This window comes from Pseudophryne corroboree, chromosome 2, assembly GCF_028390025.1.
Source record: "Pseudophryne corroboree isolate aPseCor3 chromosome 2, aPseCor3.hap2, whole genome shotgun sequence".
In the NCBI taxonomy this organism is placed as follows: domain Eukaryota; kingdom Metazoa; phylum Chordata; class Amphibia; order Anura; family Myobatrachidae; genus Pseudophryne; species Pseudophryne corroboree.
In genome coordinates, this window is record NC_086445.1 from 1,010,622,194 (window position 1) to 1,010,643,902 (window position 21,709).

The 21,709-nt window shown below is 45.3% G+C and overlaps 1 protein-coding gene across 3 annotated transcripts in view; it reads right to left on the reverse strand.

Moving 5' to 3' along the window:
* The window catches only part of DSCAM (DS cell adhesion molecule), a 796,975-nt gene that overhangs the window by 188,006 nt on the left and 587,260 nt on the right, over positions 1–21,709 (reverse strand). For all 3 annotated transcript variants that reach the window (XM_063956595.1, XM_063956594.1, XM_063956596.1), the window contains one exon: positions 1,588–1,741. In XM_063956595.1, the coding sequence (XP_063812665.1) occupies positions 1,588–1,741 (154 nt within the window). The remainder of the gene's footprint in view (positions 1–1,587; positions 1,742–21,709) is intronic.

The following is a 21,709-nucleotide window of genomic DNA, read 5'->3' on the forward strand; positions in this document are numbered from 1 at the left end:
GGGCTATATATTGTGGTATTTTTGCCAGCCAAGGTGTTTTTATTGCTGCTCAGGGCGCCCCCCCCTAGCGCCCTGCACCCTCAGTGACCGGAGTGTGAAGTGTGTATGAGGAGCAATGGCGCACAGCTGCAGTGCTGTGCGCTACCTTGGTGAAGACTGATGTCTTCTGCCGCCGATTTTCCGGACCTCTTCTTGCTTCTGGCTCTGTAAGGGGGACGGCGGCGCGGCTCCGGGACCGAACACCAAGGCCAGTTCCATGCGGTCGATCCCTCTGGAGCTAATGGTGTCCAGTAGCCTAAGAAGCCCAAGCTAGCTGCAAGCAGGTAGGTTCGCTTCTTCTCCCCTTAGTCCCTCGCTGCAGTGAGCCTGTTGCCAGCAGGTCTCACTGTAAAATAAAAAACCTAATTATATACTTTCTTTTTAGAAGCTCAGGAGAGCCCCTAGTGTGCATCCAACCTCGGCCGGGCACAAAATCTAACTGAGGCTTGGAGGAGGGTCATAGTGGGAGGAGCCAGTGCACACCAGGTGACCTAAAAGCTTTCTTTAGTTGTGCCCAGTCTCCTGCGGAGCCGCTATTCCCCATGGTCCTTTCGGAGTTCCCAGCATCCACTAGGACGTCAGAGAAATTGGGCGTGATATGTGATATGTCACTACACTAAGCTGGGTACACTATGCAATAAACTGCACAATATATATCGTTCAGATCATAACAATACACAACAGACAGTGTGTATCTGCAATCTGTCATTCATTGGATCGTCCCATCGGATGTGCTGCACGTCCAGTGGAACAATTTCCACACTTGACGCAATGTATTTTACTTGCAATGTGTAATGATACTGTACATTGCGTCTTCATACAGTATATTGTATAGTGTGTGTGGCGGCACAATACTGTATACCTCCAATATCGCTCATGTGAACACTGAGATTACTGAATTTTAAAGGCTTATTTCATAATTGTGGTGGCTGATCTGAAACCATCCTCATTAAACCGTTAAGCAGTGACTGTAGCTGCAAGCATTATGGGTTCTATTTACTAAGCCTTGGATGGAGATAAAGTGGGCGGAGATAATGTACCAGCCAATCAGCTCTTAACTGCCATGTTACAGGCTAGGTTTAAAATGACAGTTAGGAGCTGATTGGCTGGTACTTTACCTCCATCCAAGGCTAAGTAAACAGTCCCCTAAGTGACAAAGGGGTCATGTAATAGGTGCCGGTTTCATAGAACCAGACAGACTTCAGTGAGATTGGCTCTAAAATTAAAGGGCCAATCAGTTTATAAATGGCCAACTATGACACAACCCACCCTCCCCCCATGTCTGCATACAGTATACTAAATTCCGACTAATTATAGAGTTTTATTTTTCAGGTTTTGAGAATTGTTACTATATGGGTTTCCAGAGAATAGATTTTATAAAATAACCAATTAATTCATTTTATACTGCATTACACTTTCACAGTACACAATCTACCTTATTCCTCATGATACCTGTATTACTTCACTCTTTGTACAAATGACGTAATCCAACATTTTATTTCCCAATACAGAAAAAGAATAAGACAACATGTAATGTAAACGTTTTACCTTTAGCCACTGGTTCAACGGTGATGATGTCACTGCTGTTTCCTCTGCCCGCAGCGGTCACCGCCACCACCCAAACGCTGTACTGTCTGTTTCGGCTCAGGTTTGGTATTCGGTAAAAGAAGGAGTCAGGTGCAGCCTCAAATTCACTAATTACCTAAGATTGAAAAATAAATAAAACGGTCATTAGTTACAGGGAATTATAGCAGTAGAGCAGGTGCTGCATTTAGCCAAAATGCGTAAATAATATTTAGTGTATGGTCTATAAATCTGAGAGTCTTGTGTGTTGAAATGCTCCGTAAGAGGATAATAAGAGCTGTTACAGCGAATGTTGAGATAACTTCATAAAAGTGTGACCCTCGCCAGACACACAGACATATTTTTGAGGCTGAGCCAATCAATTCACTAGAAATGCAGCCTATCAATAGAATAGAAACTGATGACATCACTGGTTCAACCCACAAACCGGTTGCTTGTCCAACGAAAACACTGGTTTCTACTGAATATGTGTTATCCTTGGGAAACACGACTTCTACTCACAAAGTGACTGACTCCACTGGTGAAGCCAGCCGGCATACTTTTAAGTCCTGATGGGCACTGTTAGCTTTGGCTTCAACAAGTCTACAGTAGCCCACATATGGATCCAAAGGGGAGGAAGACCCGACGTGTACTAAGCTTTTATAAAACAAAAGAGGACAGTTAGAAACTTCTGTCAAGATGGCACGGGTTATGCCAAGGCTCTACATTCAATGTTCTTCTCTGTACTACCAAAGGGATGGCGCTAGTGCGTAGCGTTGCAGGAATGGCTAAGCTACATCATTTCATTTCCAACGTCACATGTATTAAAGTACCGCACAATTGGGTAATTAAAATTGTGATCAATCAAAGATCCTTGCAGAAACATCAGAGGACAGACATCTAAAAGGAGGTTCTCCAAGGCCATGTGGATGGAAGATCTAACTTCAGATCCACTGAGAAGACAGCCAATAGTCCCGCAACCTGCATTGCATGGTTAGAAAGATCTGGAATCATGGCAGTAGATGGAGCTATTAGAACCTGATGTGCGTTACTGCTGACCATTACTAGTCACAGGAAGGTGAGCGGAACAAGGATGGATGACCTCTTCTTATACGATGCAGGATTTCTTAATAACACTTTTCTTGCTGCCGTGCTTACGGTCCTCTGACATCTAAGTCGTCTCTTTGGAGTCTAGTGAAAGGCACTTCATCACATACTAAAAATGGGTTAGATAAATTTCTAGCAGAAAAAAATATCCGAGGATATAGCCTTTAACCAGAATAGAATAGGGAGTATAATATATTTCCGGTTGTACTCGATGGATTACCGGTCTTTTATCAACCTCACCAACTGTGTTACTATGTTACATGATCTACACAAGTGTAAGCTTATCTTAGTGCCTGAAGCAGAGACGGGCAGAGTTACTGTGCCTTGTGTAAATAGATGCCTGTCGCCACCCCCGGACAACCGCCACACATCCAGAGCATTGCGAGTGATCTCACAGAATGAGGTCTGGGCAGGTACGGTCCACCATCTGTGCACGGGCAGGTCTCAAACCTGTACATAAACCATTGGGAACTGAATTTAGTCTTCGCTTTTCTGTCCCTTGTATGGAAATCATATATCATCATATCCTAATGCAACTTGGTGGCATGAGGACATATTTTAAAAAAGAGGAGATAGAGGACTGCTGCGCCTCTGAGAGCTGCAGTGGGGATACCAACAGATGATCACTCAATCACCCTGGAACAATAATGCACAAGAAAATAAGGGATCCCTTCTGCGCTCATCCTGCTTGCACGAACATACTACACCATCAGTTGTTCTTCTTTTCCACTTTTTCTTCTTTCCAACTACGAGGATAAGATCTTTCCACCTCGGAGAAGGTAAAGAAGAACCAAGCGACTAAAGACACCTTTATACGCGGGACATACCATGACTCCTTGTGAGTACGGTACGCATTGAGTCTCCTTACATCCAGCATTTCCGCTTTATATAAGAACCAAAAGAGACTATAATTGAGTCATAGACTTATCCATTTGAGAACTCATTATTTACAGCATTACTGTTTATTGTTGTTTGATGAGCGCAGAAGGGATCCCTTATTTTCTTGTGCATGAGGACATATTTGACTGCTTGGCACCTTCTTCCCTATACAACACCAGCCTGGCATGCTACCATTGCACAAAACTAGGTTCTGTTCCTAGTTTATGTATCATTTGCATGCCAGACTGGCTTCTTACAAGCTGAGAAGTTCACACTGTGCAGACTTACAGTATGTTTAGTAAATGTGTCTTTAGCTTGGAGTGGTCTCTCCTACGTAAATAGCTGCTTAGGAAGGTAGAGTGTGACTAATGCCGAGTCGATCACTGATAAGGAGCTTAGGGGGACATTTACTAAGCAGTGATAAGAGCGGAGAAGTGAGCCAGTGGAGAAGTTGCCCATGGCAACTAATCATCACTGAAGTAACATCTATAATTTGCATACTATAAAATGATACAGAGCTGCTGATTGGTTGATGGGGCCACTTCTCCACTGGCTCACTTCTCTGCTCTTATCACTGCTTAGTAAATGTCCCCCTTAGAGCGTTACCCAGACATAACAACCCTACAATTACTGCAGTTTAAACCAAAGGTTCGCAAACGCGGTCCTCAAGGCACCCCAGCGGTCCAGGTTTTAAGTATTTCCATGCTTGGCTACAGATGACTTAATTAGTATCTCAATCAATATGATTTAACCACCTGGGCTGAGCCATGGATATCTTTACAACCTGGACCTTTAGGGGCCTTGAGGACGTATATAAAAGGTACAATATAAAGAAAAAAAAGTAACACTGTATGACTTTATCAAACCTGACAAACTGATAAAACGCTTTTTCCTCATACTATGTCATATGTCAACATATAATCTTCTACTCATATGTAGCCATGAAAAGCCATCCATCAATGCCCAAAGATATCTGCAGTGTGCATCCAATTCCAGCACTCCACAAGAGCCATCTATTCCAGCCATCTGGGAATCACACACTGCTGCCGCATCCCTGTCATTCCCACCGCACTGAGCTCTATGTCAGTGTCCGCCCTCATACACTTTCAATGTACCATGATTCAAGTGTAGTCACTGTTCCATCCAGTACTCAGTCAGAGCCCCGGTAGGACTTAGGGGGAAGATTAATCCAGAGATGAGTTGTTCGGTTTTATGGAAAACTAAACACACCCAAACTTTGGGGTTCTGAGAAGAACAGAGTACCGACTCGGGTCATCCTGTGAAGTTCTGGCCTTGGATATAAAAACAGGATCTTGCATGTTTTGGATTCTATGTAAACCCCTCCCTCATGATTGCAGGCGCCATGTCCCACTGGAAATGACTGTAATTGATGCTAATAATATTGTAGGAACAAAAACACCTCCAAATTACATGATTTTAGCAGTTGTCATCAATTTTTATAGTAATCCAGATCCAAAACCAACACTCTTGAGAGTGGTTTTGCCAAAACCAAAACACGGCGATGATATTGAAGCAAAACCAAAACACAGGGGACAGCAAACATCTCTAGACGTGGAGACAGACAAAAGTGGAGAGAGATAAAGTACCAACCAATCAGCCTCTGTCATGTTACAGGCTGTGTTTGAAAGAAAAGACAGTTAGGAGCTGATTGGTTGGTACTTTGAAGTCTATTCATGAAGCAGTGAAAAATTTGGAGAAGTGAACCAGTGGAGAAGTTGCCCATGGCAACCAATCAGTGTTGAGGTAACATTTATAAAGTGCATTCTTTAAAATTCTAAGTAGAGTAGCAGCTGATTGGTTGCCATGGGCAACTGCTCCACTGGCTCACTTCTCCACACTTTTCACTGCTTCTTGAATAGACCTCTTTATCCCTCTCCACTTTATCTCTGGCCAAGCTTTGATAAATCTACCTCTTAGAGATTCACAGTGCACCCCACTAAACCCATACCTCTAAATCTCACATTGACCATGAAAAGTTAAAATGGAACTTTCAACTTCAGATGAATTTAATTCAGTGCATACTTGCCTACTTTTGAAAACGAGTTTCATGGAGATGATAGTCTGTAGCAGAATGCGGCGTGCAATTCATTGCGTTCCTTTGAGGGGGCGTGTCTTGCTCCACATATGGGTGAGTCTTAGCTTACATGCTCGATGCTAAATATTCGGGAAATTTTGCAATTATTGGTACTATCATTGCTGCCTGCAATTCTGGATTTCTTATTTGCATCTATTTGCTGCTATATTTCTTTTTTTATCACTCAGCACAACATACATACATGATAAATATGATGCCTATGCAATAAATTCCAAATGCAATTTGACCTTGAGTGAATTCTTACTTTAATGATCATCACTAGCTGCAGACGATGAGGGCCTAATTTAGATCTGATAGCAGCAGCAAATTTGTTAGTAGTTGGGCAAAACCATGTGCACTGCAGGGGGGGCGGGGGGGCAGATATAACATGTGCAGAGAGAGTTAGATTTGGGAGGGATGCGTTCAAACTGAAATCTAAATTGCGGTGTAAAAATAAAGCAGCCAGTATTAACCCTGCACAGAAACAATATAACCCACCCAAATGTAACGCCTCTGACCCAGCATAGCACCCATCATCCAGCACGACCATGAAGCCTTACCCCGCTGGAGTAGACAGTGGTAGAAGTAAATGACTGCAGGTTAGGTGTCACCTCGACCACCAAGAGAGAAAGGGGGAGATAGAGAGATTCCCCCCAGAAGAGGGGAGGGGGGGGGGAGATAGGCAGAGAAAAGGAGGGAGAAAGAGAGGGGGTAAGATGCGGATAAGGAGAGAGACAGAGGGGCCCATTTATCAAAAAATATTTGTGGCTATGTTCCCGAAAAACACCTGCTTTCATAAATTAGCCGCAAATATGAGGTTTCCCTGGTATGTATAGAGAAAGGATTGCAGCAGGTATCGGAGATACCTGCTGTGATCCCTCCATTTCCGCCCGCAGCCGCATCAACCATAGGTTTCTATGGGGGATGCAATGCTGCACAATGTATCCCGATATTGGCCCTCATTCCGAGTTGTTCGCTCGGTAAAAATCTTCGCATCGCAGCGATTTTCCGCTTAATGCGCATGCGCAATGTCCGCACTGCGACTGCGCCAAGTAAATTTGCTATGCACTTAGTAATTTTACTCACGGCTTTTTCATCGTTCTGGCGATCGTAATGTGATTGACAGGAAATGGGTGTTACTGGGCGGAAACAGGCCGTTTTATGGGCGTGTGGGAAAAAACGCTACCGTTTCCGGAAAAAACGCAGGAGTGGCCGGAGAAACGGAGGAGTGTCTGGGCGAACGCTGGGTGTGTTTGTGACGTCAAACCAGGAACGACAAGCACTGAACTGATCGCAGATGCCGAGTAAGTCTGAAGCTACTCAGAAACTGCTACGAGGTGTGTAATCGCAATATTGCGAATACATCGTTCGCAATTTTAAGATGCTAAGATTCACTCCCAGTAGGCGGCGGCTTAGCGTGAGCAAATCTGCTAAAATCCGCTTGCGGGCGAACAACTCGGAATGACCCCCATGGTTTTGCCCATTAGCAAACAAATTTGCTGCTGCGATCAGATTTGAATTACCCCTACAGTTCACAGGGGTCAGGCAAGCTGTATTCTCTACTACTAGAGGTCCTACACGGATTTGCTGAGAGTTGACAGCAAAAGCTGAGGAGCCTGGACAGAAGTCATGCTAGTGAGTAGTGACTGCAGCAAATCGCTGTCCTTGCCCAGAAATTCCTTGGTGGAACCCTGGCTGCAGTGACCATCCAAATTATTGGGAGATTTGATTTATAATGCAGGACAGCGGGAGATAAGAGGACTCTCCCGCAGGATCCGAGAGGGTAAGCTACTATGATTCATGGTGTCTTCATGCTATCCGGCAACTCAATATAAAATACTGCGCTTTGCTGGTTTTTTTTTTGGTCTTGGTACAGGACACAAGACTGATCTATTGATAATAAAGAGAGCTTGGCAAGTGCTATGAAAGAAAAAGGGATGAAGAATTAATAAGAGTTGCAGGATGGCATATACACAGCAATACATGAACTGCAGGAGAAAACTCCCCTACTCAACGCTATATATCAGGCCCTAGAGAATACGCCCCATAGAGGATGCAGAAAATGTGGAATTAGAGCTGAGATTATTGCTTAGTGTATCTATTCATATTTCACTGTGTGTTTTGCTATAAAACAACATAAAACATCGTTATATTATTTGCTAGCTTTGTGGAACAAGAAGGGCGTGTGAATAACACCTGACCAGCAGAATGCGTTCTGCCGTCGACAGACAGTAACGCGCGTGGACAAGCGTCGCAGGCATTGCTGACGGCCCAACATTCTTCTACGGTTTACTCTTTACCAGGGAAAACATCCAGCGTTAGCACAATTACAAGAGCCCATATGCTTTGGCAAATTGTATTTAGATTGTACAGCTGTGCAAAGTCCCTTAATTTGATTCTTTTATTAGATTACTTGTTTTATATTTAAACTTGGAATAATGCATCGAAGAGAGGAGGCTGACGATCCCTAAAGTAATGACTAAGCCAAACACTAAAATGAGTGCAGACGTTTCACTTGTCGGTAGGTGTGCAGGGGCGCGTGCCGAGGGAAAAAGATTCATAATGCAAATCTACTGTATGGAAATCAATGCACAGAGCATGAGATAGGGAGAATTAGTATGGAGAACCACACACAGCATATGCTATAGCAGTGATTTTCAACCTTTTTTTACTCGTGGCACACTGAACAATATTTTAAAATTGCCAAGGCACACCATCAGTTCCCCACAGGAAAAAAACAAAACACACACATTGGCCCTCACAGTAAAAAAAAAATCCACACATACATTGGCCTACACAGAAAAAAACAATCACATTGCTCCCCACATAAATCATGTTGCTCCCTACATAAATCCTATAGCTCCACACATAAATCAATCACAGTTCTCCCCACATAAATCCTATTGCTCCCCACATGAATTATTCACATTGTACCCATAAATGTTTATTCTCCCCACATAAATCCTATTGAAATCCTATGGTTCCCCACAGGAGAAATAAAATAACAAATATTATTATCAGCTGTCCTCCTCCCTGTCCCTCAGTGGCGGGGATTGTTCATAGTGGAGTTCTGCGAATACTGAGCAGCGGGCGGTCGAGCAGGTGTGGATGTGGGTTGGCAAGGAAAGCTGTGTATGCAGGCGGGAACTGGAAGATTTGTATGCAGGCAGGTGGGCTGGCTGGGTGGTGAGACGCGGCGGCCGTGACCTATGATATCACACCGTTTTCAAGGCAAAGGTCACGGCTGGAGCATGACTGATCCTCTAAGAAGAGCCCGGGCCAACAGTTCACTCTGAAGGTGCAGGAAGCTGCTCTGGCTCCGCGGCACACCTTGCAACTGGTCGCTGCACACTGGTTGAAAAAGCCAGCACTATAGGGCTGATACCTTCCACAGTTTAGGTAGATTCACTCACAACGGTTTAGCCCATAAATCGAGATGGAGGCTCAGTATTGTTCACTGCCCCCATTCTGCATTAGTTCGCTTCCTGCTCATACATATTAAAAAATAACTGTAACTAAATGACAAAAAAAATAAAATCCAGTACAAGCCAGCACAGAAATACAGGCCAGACCTACAAGAAGCCGTTATTACACATTTCTCTCAAGCGTTTGTATTCGATTTTAATGAAATAAAAATGTTATTTTTCATACTGCGCATATAACAAGGAGCATGATGGATAATCCTGCTCGGGGGCCAGCGCAGGTACAGAGCGCGGCATAATTTACACTTATTAGTGGGTTATAAAGTTCCCGAAGCAGGGTAATGAGACACGAAAACAGTACAAACCATTTTAGAAGTACAAATAACATTATTATTTTTTGCCCTGTTTAAGACATGTAAATCCCACGTGTGGTAAGTATTCCGTGTTTTCATGACCAAGTGCAGGTGATTTAGAAAAGTAGGTTATACGACTATAGAAAACACTCAATCTGTCCCTTTCACCCACATCAAGAACCCTTGTTGCTTTTAAATAAATATTTAGGGTTACAGAACTGAACTGGTCCAGGGTTCATCAACTCTTGTCAGCATACCCGTTCTCACAGGCCCAGGTATTACTAACGCTACCGTCAGCACACTTGTTGTCACAGGCCCAGGGATTACTAACTACCGACAGACCACATGTAATCACAGGCCCAGGGATTACTAACTACCGACAGCACACCCATAATCACAGGCCCAAGGATTACGAACTACCGACAGACCACATGTAATCACAGGCCCAGGGATTACTAACTACCGACAGCACACCCGTAATCACAGGCCCAGGGATTACTAACTACTGACAGCACACCCATAATCACCCGTACTAAGATCTGATCAAAATGTTATCCCACTCCTACTTCTGCCACTAGTTACCTGCTATTGTGTTTTGTTTTTTTTCCTCTTCATTGCTCGCTTCCACCCCACCATGTGTTTTCCTGTAATGTTTACATCCACTGATTGCACACCTTTCCATTGTGCCCTACATCCAGGGTACATCATACTGCTACATAAGCATCAGTTTTCCAATATATGAACTTGGCCTTGTATGGCTCACCTCCCACAGTGTAACCTTCAAAGTGCGCCCAACATGGCAGCCCCATATGGTACACTTGTGGATGGGATGAAAAATACATGGACCTTGTGGTTTTGTTGGAACCCTACTCTAAACTGTAGGACTCTGAAATCACCCCCATTTTGTGTCATCTCTTCTAGGGGTAGACTATTCCACCCTGGGTAATCCTACGCGGAGCGCCCAAGATGGCTGCTGCACTTGGTGCCTGTGAGGGTGGAATACACAACCCTTGGAAGTTATTACCCAAAATACCTACTCCTAGGCCCTCATTCCGAGTTGATCGCTCGCAAGGCGAATTTAGCAGAGTTGCTCACGCTAAGCCTACGCCTACTGGGAGTGTATCTTAGCTTCTTAAAATTGCGACCGATGTATTCGCAATATTGCGATTACAAACTACTTAGCAGTTTCAGAGTAGCTTCAGACTTACTCGGCATCTGCGATCAGTTCAGTGCTTGTCGTTCCTGGTTTGACGTCATAAACACACCCAGCGTTCGCCCAGACACTCCTCCGTTTCTCCGGCCACTCCTGCGTTTTTTCCGGAAACGGTAGCGTTTTTATCCACACGCCCCGAAAACGCCGTGTTTCCGCCCAGTAACACCCATTTCCTGTCAATCACACTACGATCGCCGGAGCGAAGAAAAAGCCGTGAGTAAAAATACTATCTTCATTGTAAAATTACTTGGCGCAGTCGCAGTGCGATTATTGCGCATGCGTACTAAGCGGAATTTCACTGCGATGCGATGAAAATTACCGAGCGAACGACTCGGAATGAGGGCCCTATCCTGCATTATGCTTTCTGTGTGCTTAAGGTTATTCTTTTATGTCTGTGTGTCTTGTCTATTGTTGTATTACTCAAATCCTCTGTATCATGTGCATTGTTTTTGATGTCTGTAAAGCGCCTTGAGTCCTGTTGGAGAAAGAGCGCTATATAAATAAAATTATTATTATTATTATTATTATCACAGGCACAGGGATTACTAACTACCGACAGACCACATGTAATCACAGGCCCAGGGATTACTAACTACCGACAGACCACATGTAATCACAGGCCCAGGGATTACTAACTACCGACAGCACACCCGTAATCACAGGCCCAAGGATTACTAACTACCGACAGACCACATGTAATCACAGGCCTAGGGATTACTAACTACCGACAGCACACCCGTAATCACAGGCCCAGGGATTACTAACTACCGACAGCACACCCGTAATCACAGGCCCAGGGATTACTAACTACTGACAGCACACCCGTAATCACAGGCCCAGGGATTACTAACTACCGACAGACCACATGTAATCACAGACCCAAGGATTACTAACTACTGACAGACCACATGTAATCACAGGCCCAGGGATTACTAACTACCGACAGCACACCCGTAATCACAGGCCCAAGGATTACTAACTACCGACAGACCACATGTAATCACAGACCCAAGTATTACTAACTACTGACAGACCACATGTAATCACAGACCCAAGGATTACTAACTACTGACAGCACACCCGTAATCACAGGCCCAGGGATTACTAACTACCGACAGACCACATGTAATCACAGACCCAAGGATTACTAACTACTGACAGCACACCCCGTAATCACATGTCCAGGGATTACTAACTACCGACAGACCACATGTAATCACAGGCCCAAGGATTACTAACGACGACAGACCACATGTAATCACAGGCCTAGGGATTACTAACTACCGACAGTACACCCGTAATCACAGGCCCAGGGATTACTAACTACCGACAGCACACCCGTAATCACAGGCCCAGGGATTACTAACTACTGACAGCACACCCGTAATCACAGGCCCAGGGATTACTAACTACCGACAGACCACATGCAATCACAGACCCAAGGATTACTAACTACTGACAGCACACCCGTAATCACAGGCCCAGGGATTACTAACTACTGACAGCACACCCGTAATCACAGGCCCAGGGATTACTAACTACCGACAGACCACATGTAATCACAGACCCAAGGATTACTAACTACTGACAGCACACCCCGTAATCACATGTCCAGGGATTACTAACTACCGACAGACCACATGTAATCACAGGCCCAGGGATTACTAACTACCGACAGCACACCCGTAATCACAGGCCCAAGGATTACTAACTACCGACAGACCACATGTAATCACAGACCCAAGGATTACTAACTACTGACAGACCACATGTAATCACAGGCCCAGGGATTACTAACTACCGACAGCACACCCGTAATCACAGGCCCAAGGATTACTAACTACCGACAGACCACATGTAATCACAGACCCAAGGATTACTAACTACTGACAGCACACCCGTAATCACAGGCCCAGGGATTACTAACTACCGACAGCACACCCGTAATCACAGGCCTAGGAATTACTAACTACTGACAGCATACCCCGTAATCACATGTCCAGGGATTACTAACTACCGACAGACCACATGTAATCACAGGCCCAAGGATTACTAACGACGACAGACCACATGTAATCACAGGCCCAGGGATTACTAACTACCGACAGACCACATGATAATCACAGACCCAAGGATTACTAACTACTGACAGCACACCCCGTAATCACATGTCCAGGGATTACTAACTACCGACAGACCACATGTAATCACAGGCCCAGCGATTACTAAATACCGACAGCACACCCGTAATCACAGGCCCAAGGATTACTAACTACCGACAGACCACATGTAATCACAGACCCAAGTATTACTAACTACTGACAGACCACATGTAATCACAGACCCAAGGATTACTAACTACTGACAGACCACATGTAATCACAGGCCCAGGGATTACTAACTACCGACAGCACACCCGTAATCACAGGCCCAAGGATTACTAACTACCGACAGACCACATGTAATCACAGACCCAAGGATTACTAACTACTGACAGACCACATGTAATCACAGACCCAAGGATTACTAACTACTGACAGCACACCCGTAATCACAGGCCCAGGGATTACTAACTACCGACAGACCACATGTAATCACAGACCCAAGGATTACTAACGACGACAGACCACATGTAATCACAGGCCTAGGGATTACTAACTGCCGACAGCACACCCGTAATCACAGGCCCAGGGATTACTAACTACCGACAGCACACCCGTAATCACAGGCCCAGGGATTACTAACTACTGACAGCACACCCGTAATCACAGGCACAGGGATTACTAACTACCGACAGACCACATGTAATCACAGACCCAAGGATTACTAACTACTGACAGCACACCCGTAATCACAGGCCCAGGGATTACTAACTACTGACAGCACACCCGTAATCACAGGCCCAGGGATTACTAACTACCGACAGACCACATGTAATCACAGACCCAAGGATTACTAACTACTGACAGCACACCCCGTAATCACATGTCCAGGGATTACTAACTACCGACAGACCACATGTAATCACAGGCCCAGGGATTACTAACTACCGACAGCACACCCGTAATCACAGGCCCAAAGATTACTAACTACCGACAGACCACATGTAATCACAGACCCAAGGATTACTAACTACTGACAGACCACATGTAATCACAGGCCCAGGGATTACTAACTACTGACAGCACACCCGTAATCACAGGCCCAGGGATTACTAACTACCGACAGACCACATGTAATCACAGACCCAAGGATTACTAACTACTGACAGCACACCCGTAATCACAGGCCCAGGGATTACTAACTACTGACAGCACACCCGTAATCACAGGCCCAGGGATTACTAACTACCGACAGACCACATGTAATCACAGACCCAAGGATTACTAACTACTGACAGCACACCCGTAATCACAGGCCCAGGGATTACTAACTACTGACAGCACACCCATAATCACAGGCCCAGGGATTACTAACTACCGACAGACCACATGTAATCACAGACCCAAGGATTACTAACTACTGACAGCACACCCCGTAATCACATGTCCAGGGATTACTAACTACCGACAGACCACATGTAATCACAGGCCCAGGGATTACTAACTACCGACAGCACACCCGTAATCACTGGCCCAAAGATTACTAACTACCGACAGACCACATGTAATCACAGACCCAAGGATTACTAACTACTGACAGAACACATGTAATCACAGGCCCAGGGATTACTAACTACTGACAGCACACCCGTAATCACAGGCCCAGGGATTACTAACTACCGACAGACCACATGTAATCACAGACCCAAGGATTACTAACTACTGACAGCACACCCGTAATCACAGGCCCAGGGATTACTAACTACTGACAGCACACCCGTAATCACAGGCCCAGGGATTACTAACTACCGACAGACCACATGTAATCACAGACCCAAGGATTACTAACTACTGACAGCAGACCCGTAATCACAGGCCCAAGGATTACTAACTACCGACAGACCACATGTAATCACAGACCCAAGGATTACTAACTACTGACAGACCACATGTAATCACAGGCCCAGGGATTACTAACTACCGACAGCACACCCGTAATCACAGGCCCAAGGATTACTAACTACCGACAGACCACATGTAATCACAGACCCAAGGATTACTAACTACTGACAGACCACATGTAATCACAGACCCAAGGATTACTAACTACTGACAGCACACCCGTAATCACAGGCCCAGGGATTACTAACTACCGACAGTACACCCGTAATCACAGGCCTAGGAATTACTAACTACTGACAGCATACCCCGTAATCACATGTCCAGGGATTACTAACTACCGACAGACCACATGTAATCACAGGCCCAAGGATTACTAACGACGACAGACCACATGTAATCACAGGCCTAGGGATTACTAACTACCGACAGCACACCCGTAATCACAGGCACAGGGATTACTAACTACCGACAGCACACCCGTAATCACAGGCCCAGGGATTACTAACTACTGACAGCACACCCGTAATCACAGGCCCAGGGATTACTAACTACCGACAGACCACATGTAATCACAGACCCAAGGATTACTAACTACTGACAGCACACCCGTAATCACAGGCCCAGGGATTACTAACTACTGACAGCACACCCGTAATCACAGGCCCAGGGATTACTAACTACCGACAGACCACATGTAATCACAGACCCAAGGATTACTAACTACTGACAGCACACCCCGTAATCACATGTCCAGGGATTACTAACTACCGACAGACCACATGTAATCACAGGCCCAGCGATTACTAAATACCGACAGCACACCCGTAATCACAGGCCCAAGGATTACTAACTACCGACAGACCACATGTAATCACAGACCCAAGGATTACTAACTACTGACAGACCACATGTAATCACAGACCCAAGGATTACTAACTACTGACAGCACACCCGTAATCACAGGCCCAGGGATTACTAACTACTGACAGCACACCCGTAATCACAGGCCCAGGGATTAATAACTACCGACAGACCACATGTAATCACAGACCCAAGGATTACTAACTACTGACAGCACACCCGTAATCACAGGCCCAGGGATTACTAACTACCAACAGACCACATGTAATCACAGACCCAAGGATTACTAACTATCGACAGACCACATGTAATCACAGACCCAAGGATTACTAACTACTGACAGCACACCCGTAATCACAGGCCCAGGGATTACTAACTACTGACAGCACACCCGTAATCACAGGCCCAGGGATTACTAACTACCGACAGACCACATGTAATCACAGACCCAAGGATTACTAACTACTGACAGCACACCCGTAATCACAGGCCCAGGGATTACTAACTACCGACAGACCACATGTAATCACAGACCCAAGGATTACTAACTACTGACAGCATACCCGTAATCACAGGCCCAGGGATTACTAACTACCGACAGCACACCCGTAATCACAGGCCTAGGAATTACTAACTACTGACAGCACACCCCGTAATTACATGTCCAGGGATTACTAACTACCGACAGACCACATGTAATCACAGGCCCAGGGATTACTAACTACCGACAGCACACCCGTAATCACAGGCCCAAGGATTTCTAACTACCGACAGACCACATGTAATCACAGGCCTAGGGATGACTAACTACCGACAGCACACCCGTAATCACAGGCCCAAGGATTTCTAACTACCGACAGACCACATGTAATCACAGACCCAAGGATTACTAACTACTGACAGCACACCCGTAATCACAGGCCCAGGGATTACTAACTACCGACAGACCACATGTAATCACAGGCCCAGGGATTACTAACTACCGACAGACCACATGTAATCACAGGCCCAGGGATTTTTAACTCTACTGTCATCACACCCATTGTCACAGGCCCAGGGATTACCATCAGCACACCCGTTGATAAAGGCCAGGGATTACTAACTCTACCGTCAGGATTACTAACTCTATTGCCAGCACAGCCGTTGTCACAGGCCCAGGAATGTACAGAGGTGTGATGTACAGAGGTGTATTATATGGTATCAAAAGGATCTCCCTGCAAAAGGATAGTTTTTCTGGTAATCGTGAGTTTTCCTATAGTTCCAATTATGTAAATAAAATGTATCTTCTCATGCAATAAATGCACTACAGGAGTTGTCCTAATGTGAAAGTGTTATTTCCTTACAGTAACTTACAGTTTAAGACAATATAGGACAAGTACAGGGTAAGTAAACATAGCTACATCAGCAGATGATACCGACATAAGTATCAGGGTGGCAGAAAACAGCAGGATTTGGTGCAGTCGAAGATTATTAAAGTAAGAAAGGATAAGCAGATGAGGGTTGAGGACCCTGCTCATGAGAGCTTACATTCTAAAGTGGAGGGACAGACACACAGGGGTGACACAGATGGGGTAGCCAGTGAGCGTGGAACAGAGGGTTAGGATAAAAGATGGCTAGGTTTGGTGAAGAAGTCTTGAGAGCCCGTTTGAAGTTCTGTAGAGAGGTGGAGAGTCTGATGGGGAGAGGTAGAGACTTCCAGAGAAAGGGAGCAGCACGTGAGAAATCTTGGAGGTAGGAGTGGGAGGAAGTAATCAGTAGACAGGAGAGTCGGCGTGCATTAGCAGAGTGAAGAGGACAGGTGGGAGTGTAAAGGGAGATAAGGTCAGAGATGTAGATGGGAGAGGAGTGGGTGAGGGCTTTGTTGGCGAGTGGGAAGTTTGAATTGGATTCTGAAAGGGAAGTGGAGCCAGTGAAGGGCTTGTGGGAGAAGGGAGGTGGAGGTAGTGCGTTTGGTGAGGAAGATGAGTCGGGCGGCAGCACTGAGGACAGATTGGAGTGGAGAGAGGTATTTGTCAGTGATGCCAGTCAGGAGAAGTCTAGTCAGGAGATGACCAGTGAGTGGATAAGGGTCTTAGTGGCATCCTGAGTGAGAAAAGGTCTGACCCAGGAAATATTTTTGAGACGGAAACGGCAGGTTAGTGAGAGGTGCTGAATGTGTGATTTAAAGGAGAGGGAGGAGTCAAGGATTACTCCAAGACAGCGTACTAGGGGGCTAGAGGAGATAGTAGTGCCATCAATGGATAATGAGATTGTGGGAGGTGAGGTTGTGCGGGAGGGAGGGAAGATGATCAGCTCAGTCGTAGACATTTTACGTTTAAGAAAGCGCTGGGACATTCAAGAACATATAGCAGAGAAACAGTTGGAGATACGAGTGAGGAGAGTGGGGGAGAGGTCCGGGGAGGAAAGGTAGATTTGAGTGTCATCAGCATAGAGATGATATTGGAAGTCAAGAGAACTAATGAGTTCACCTAAAGGGAATGTATAGAGAGAGAAAAGGAGAGAACCAAGAACAGAAACTTGGGGGACACCTACAGTTAGTGGAAGTGGGGGGGAAAGCATTTAGCATCAGGGAAAGGTATGTAGGCTGCTGGTGCTCAAACCGAGAAGCAAAGGGTCTGCCTGCAGTTTCTTAGATATTGATGTAATGATCCCCAGTTCCTGGAAACAAGCTGTCTATGAACGTGCTGTGCTGGCTTTATGGTTGGTCAGAATAGTCAGAGGTATTAGTGGTACATGCAGTGTACGTGAGAGGTACAGTACATGGGGTGTACGTGAGAGGTACAGTACATGGGGTGTATGAGAGCTGTATTAGTGGTACATGCAGTGTATGAGAGAAGTACAGTACATGGAGTGTATGAGAGCGGTATTAGTGGTACATGCAGTGTATGAGAGAAGTACAGTATAGAAAGTGTATGAGAGAGGTACAGTACATGGGGTGTATGACAGAGGTACAGTACATGGGGTGCATGAGAGAGGTACAGTACATGCAGTGTATGAGAGAGGTACAGTACATTGAGTGTATGAGAGAGGTACAGTACATGGAGCGTATGCGAGAGGTACAGTACATGGAGTGTATGACAGAGGTACAGTACATGGTGTATGCGAGAGGTACAGTACATGGAGTGTATGACAGAGGTACAGTACATGGTGTATGAGAGAGGTACAGTACATTGGGTGTATGAGAGAGGTACAGTACATGGAGTGTATGAGAGAGGTACAGTACATGGAGTGTATGAGAGAGGTACAGTACATGGAGTGTATGAGAGAGGTACAGTATATGGAGTGTATGAGAGCGGTATTAGTGGTACATTGAGTGTATGAGATAGGTACAGTACATGGAGCGTATGCGAGAGGTACAGTACATGGAGTGTATGAGAGCGGTATTAGTGGTACATTGAGTGTGTGAGAGAGGTACAGTACATGAAGCGTATGCGAGAGGTACAGTACATGGAGTGCATGACAGAGGTACAGTACATGGGATGTATGAGAGAGGTACAGTACATTGGGTGTATGAGAGAGGTACAGTACATGGGGTGTATGAGAGCTGTATTAGTGGTACATGCCGTGTATGCGAGAGGTACAGTACATGGGGTGTATGACAGAGGTACAGTATATGGGATGTATGAGAGAGGTACAGTACATTGGGTGTATGAGAGAGGTACAGTACATGGGGTGTATGAGAGAGGTACAGTACGTGGAGTGTATGAGAGAGGTACAGTACGTGGAGTGTATGAGAGAGGTACAGTACGTGGAGTGTATGAGAGAGGTATTAGTGGTACGTGGAGTGTATGAGAGAGGTACAGTGCGTGGAGTGTATGAGAGAGGTACAGTATGTGGAGTGTATGAGAGAGGCACAGTATATGGAGTGTATGAGAGAGGTATTAGTGGTACATGGAGTGTATGAGAGAGGTACAGTATATGGAGTGTATGAGAGAGGTACAGTACATGGAGTGTATGACAGAGGTACAGTACATGGTGTATGCGAGAGGTACAGTACATGGAGTGTATGACAGAGGTACAGTACATGGTGTATGAGAGAGGTACAGTACATTGGGTGTATGAGAGAGGTACAGTACGTTGGGTGTATGAGAGAGGTACAGTACATGGAGTGTATGAGAGGTACAGTACATAGACTGTATTGGAGAGGTATTAGTGGTACATGGAGTGTATGAGAGAAGTACAGTACATGGAGTGTATGAGAGCGGTATTAGTGGTACATTGAGTGTATGAGAGAGGTACAGTACATGGAGCGTATGCGAGAGGTACAGTACATGGAGTGTATGACAGAGGTACAGTACATGGGATGTATGAGAGAGGTACAGTACATTGGGTGTATGAGAGAGGTACAGTACATGGAGTGTATGAGAGAGGTACAGAACATGGAGTGTATGAGAGAGGTACAGTACATGGGGTGTATGAGAGCTGTATTAGTGGTACATGCAGTGTATGAGAGAAGTACAGTACATGGAGTGTATGAGAGCGGTATTAGTGGTACATGGAGTGTATGAGAGAGGTACAGTACATGGAGCGTATGCGAGAGGTACAGTACATGGAGTGTATGACAGAGGTACAGTACATGGTGTATGCGAGAGGTACAGTACATGGAGTGTATGACAGAGGTACAGCACATGGTGTATGAGAGAGGTACAGTACATTGGGTGTATGAGAGAGGTACAGTACATGGAGTGTATGAGAGAGGTACAGTACATGGAGTGTATGAGAGAGGTACAGTACATGGAGTGTATGAGAGAGGTACAGTATATGGAGTGTATGAGAGCGGTATTAGTGGTACATTGAGTGTATGAGATAGGTACAGTACATGGAGCGTATGCGAGAGGTACAGTACATGGAGTGTATGAGAGCGGTATTAGTGGTACATTGAGTGTATGAGAGAGGTACAGTACATGAAGCGTATGCGAGAGGTACAGTACATGGAGTGCATGACAGAGGTACAGTACATGGGATGTATGAGAGAGGTACAGTACATTGGGTGTATGAGAGAGGTACAGTACATGGGGTGTATGAGAGCTGTATTAGTGGTACATGCCGTGTATGCGAGAGGTACAGTACATGGGGTGTATGACAGAGGTACAGTATATGGGATGTATGAGAGAGGTACAGTACATAGGGTGTATGAGAGAGGTACAGTACATGGGGTGTATGAGAGAGGTACAGTACGTGGAGTGTATGAGAGAGGTACAGTACATGGAGTGTATGAGAGAGGTACAGTACGTGGAGTGTATGAGAGAGGTATTAGTGGTACGTGGAGTGTATGAGAGAGGTACAGTGCGTGGAGTGTATGAGAGAGGTACAGTATGTGGAGTGTATGAGAGAGGCACAGTATATGGAGTGTATGAGAGAGGTATTAGTGGTACATGGAGTGTATGAGAGAGGTACAGTATATGGAGTGTATGAGAGAGGTATTAGTGGTACATAGAGTGTATGAGAGAGGTATTAGTGATAAGTGGAGTGTATGAGAGAGGTACAGTACGTTGGGTGTATGAGAGAGGTACAGTACATGGAGTGTATGAGAGGTACAGTACATAGACTGTATTGGAGAGGTATTAGTGGTACATGGAGTGTATGATATAAGTACAGTACATGGAGTGTATGAGAGCGGTATTAGTGGTACATTGAGTGTATGAGAGAGGTACAGTACATGGAGCGTATGCGAGAGGTACAGTACATGGAGTGTATGACAGAGGTACAGTACATGGGATGTATGAGAGAGGTACAGTACATTGGGTGTATGAGAGAGGTACAGTACATGGAGTGTATGAGAGAGGTACAGAACATGGAGTGTATGAGAGAGGTACAGTACATGGGGTGTATGAGAGCTGTATTAGTGGTACATGCAGTGTATGAGAGAAGTACAGTACATGGAGTGTATGAGAGCGGTATTAGTGGTACATTGAGTGTATGAGAGAGGTACAGTACATGGAGCGTATGCGAGAGGTACAGTACATGGAGTGTATGACAGAGGTACAGTACATGGGACGTATGAGAGAGGTACAGTACATTGGGTGTATGAGAGAGGTACAGTACATGGAGTGTATGAGAGAGGTACAGTACATGGAGTGTATGAGAGAGGTACAGTACATGGAGTGTATGAGAGAGGTACAGTATATGGAGTGTATGAGAGAGGTACAGAACATGGAGTGTATGAGAGAGGT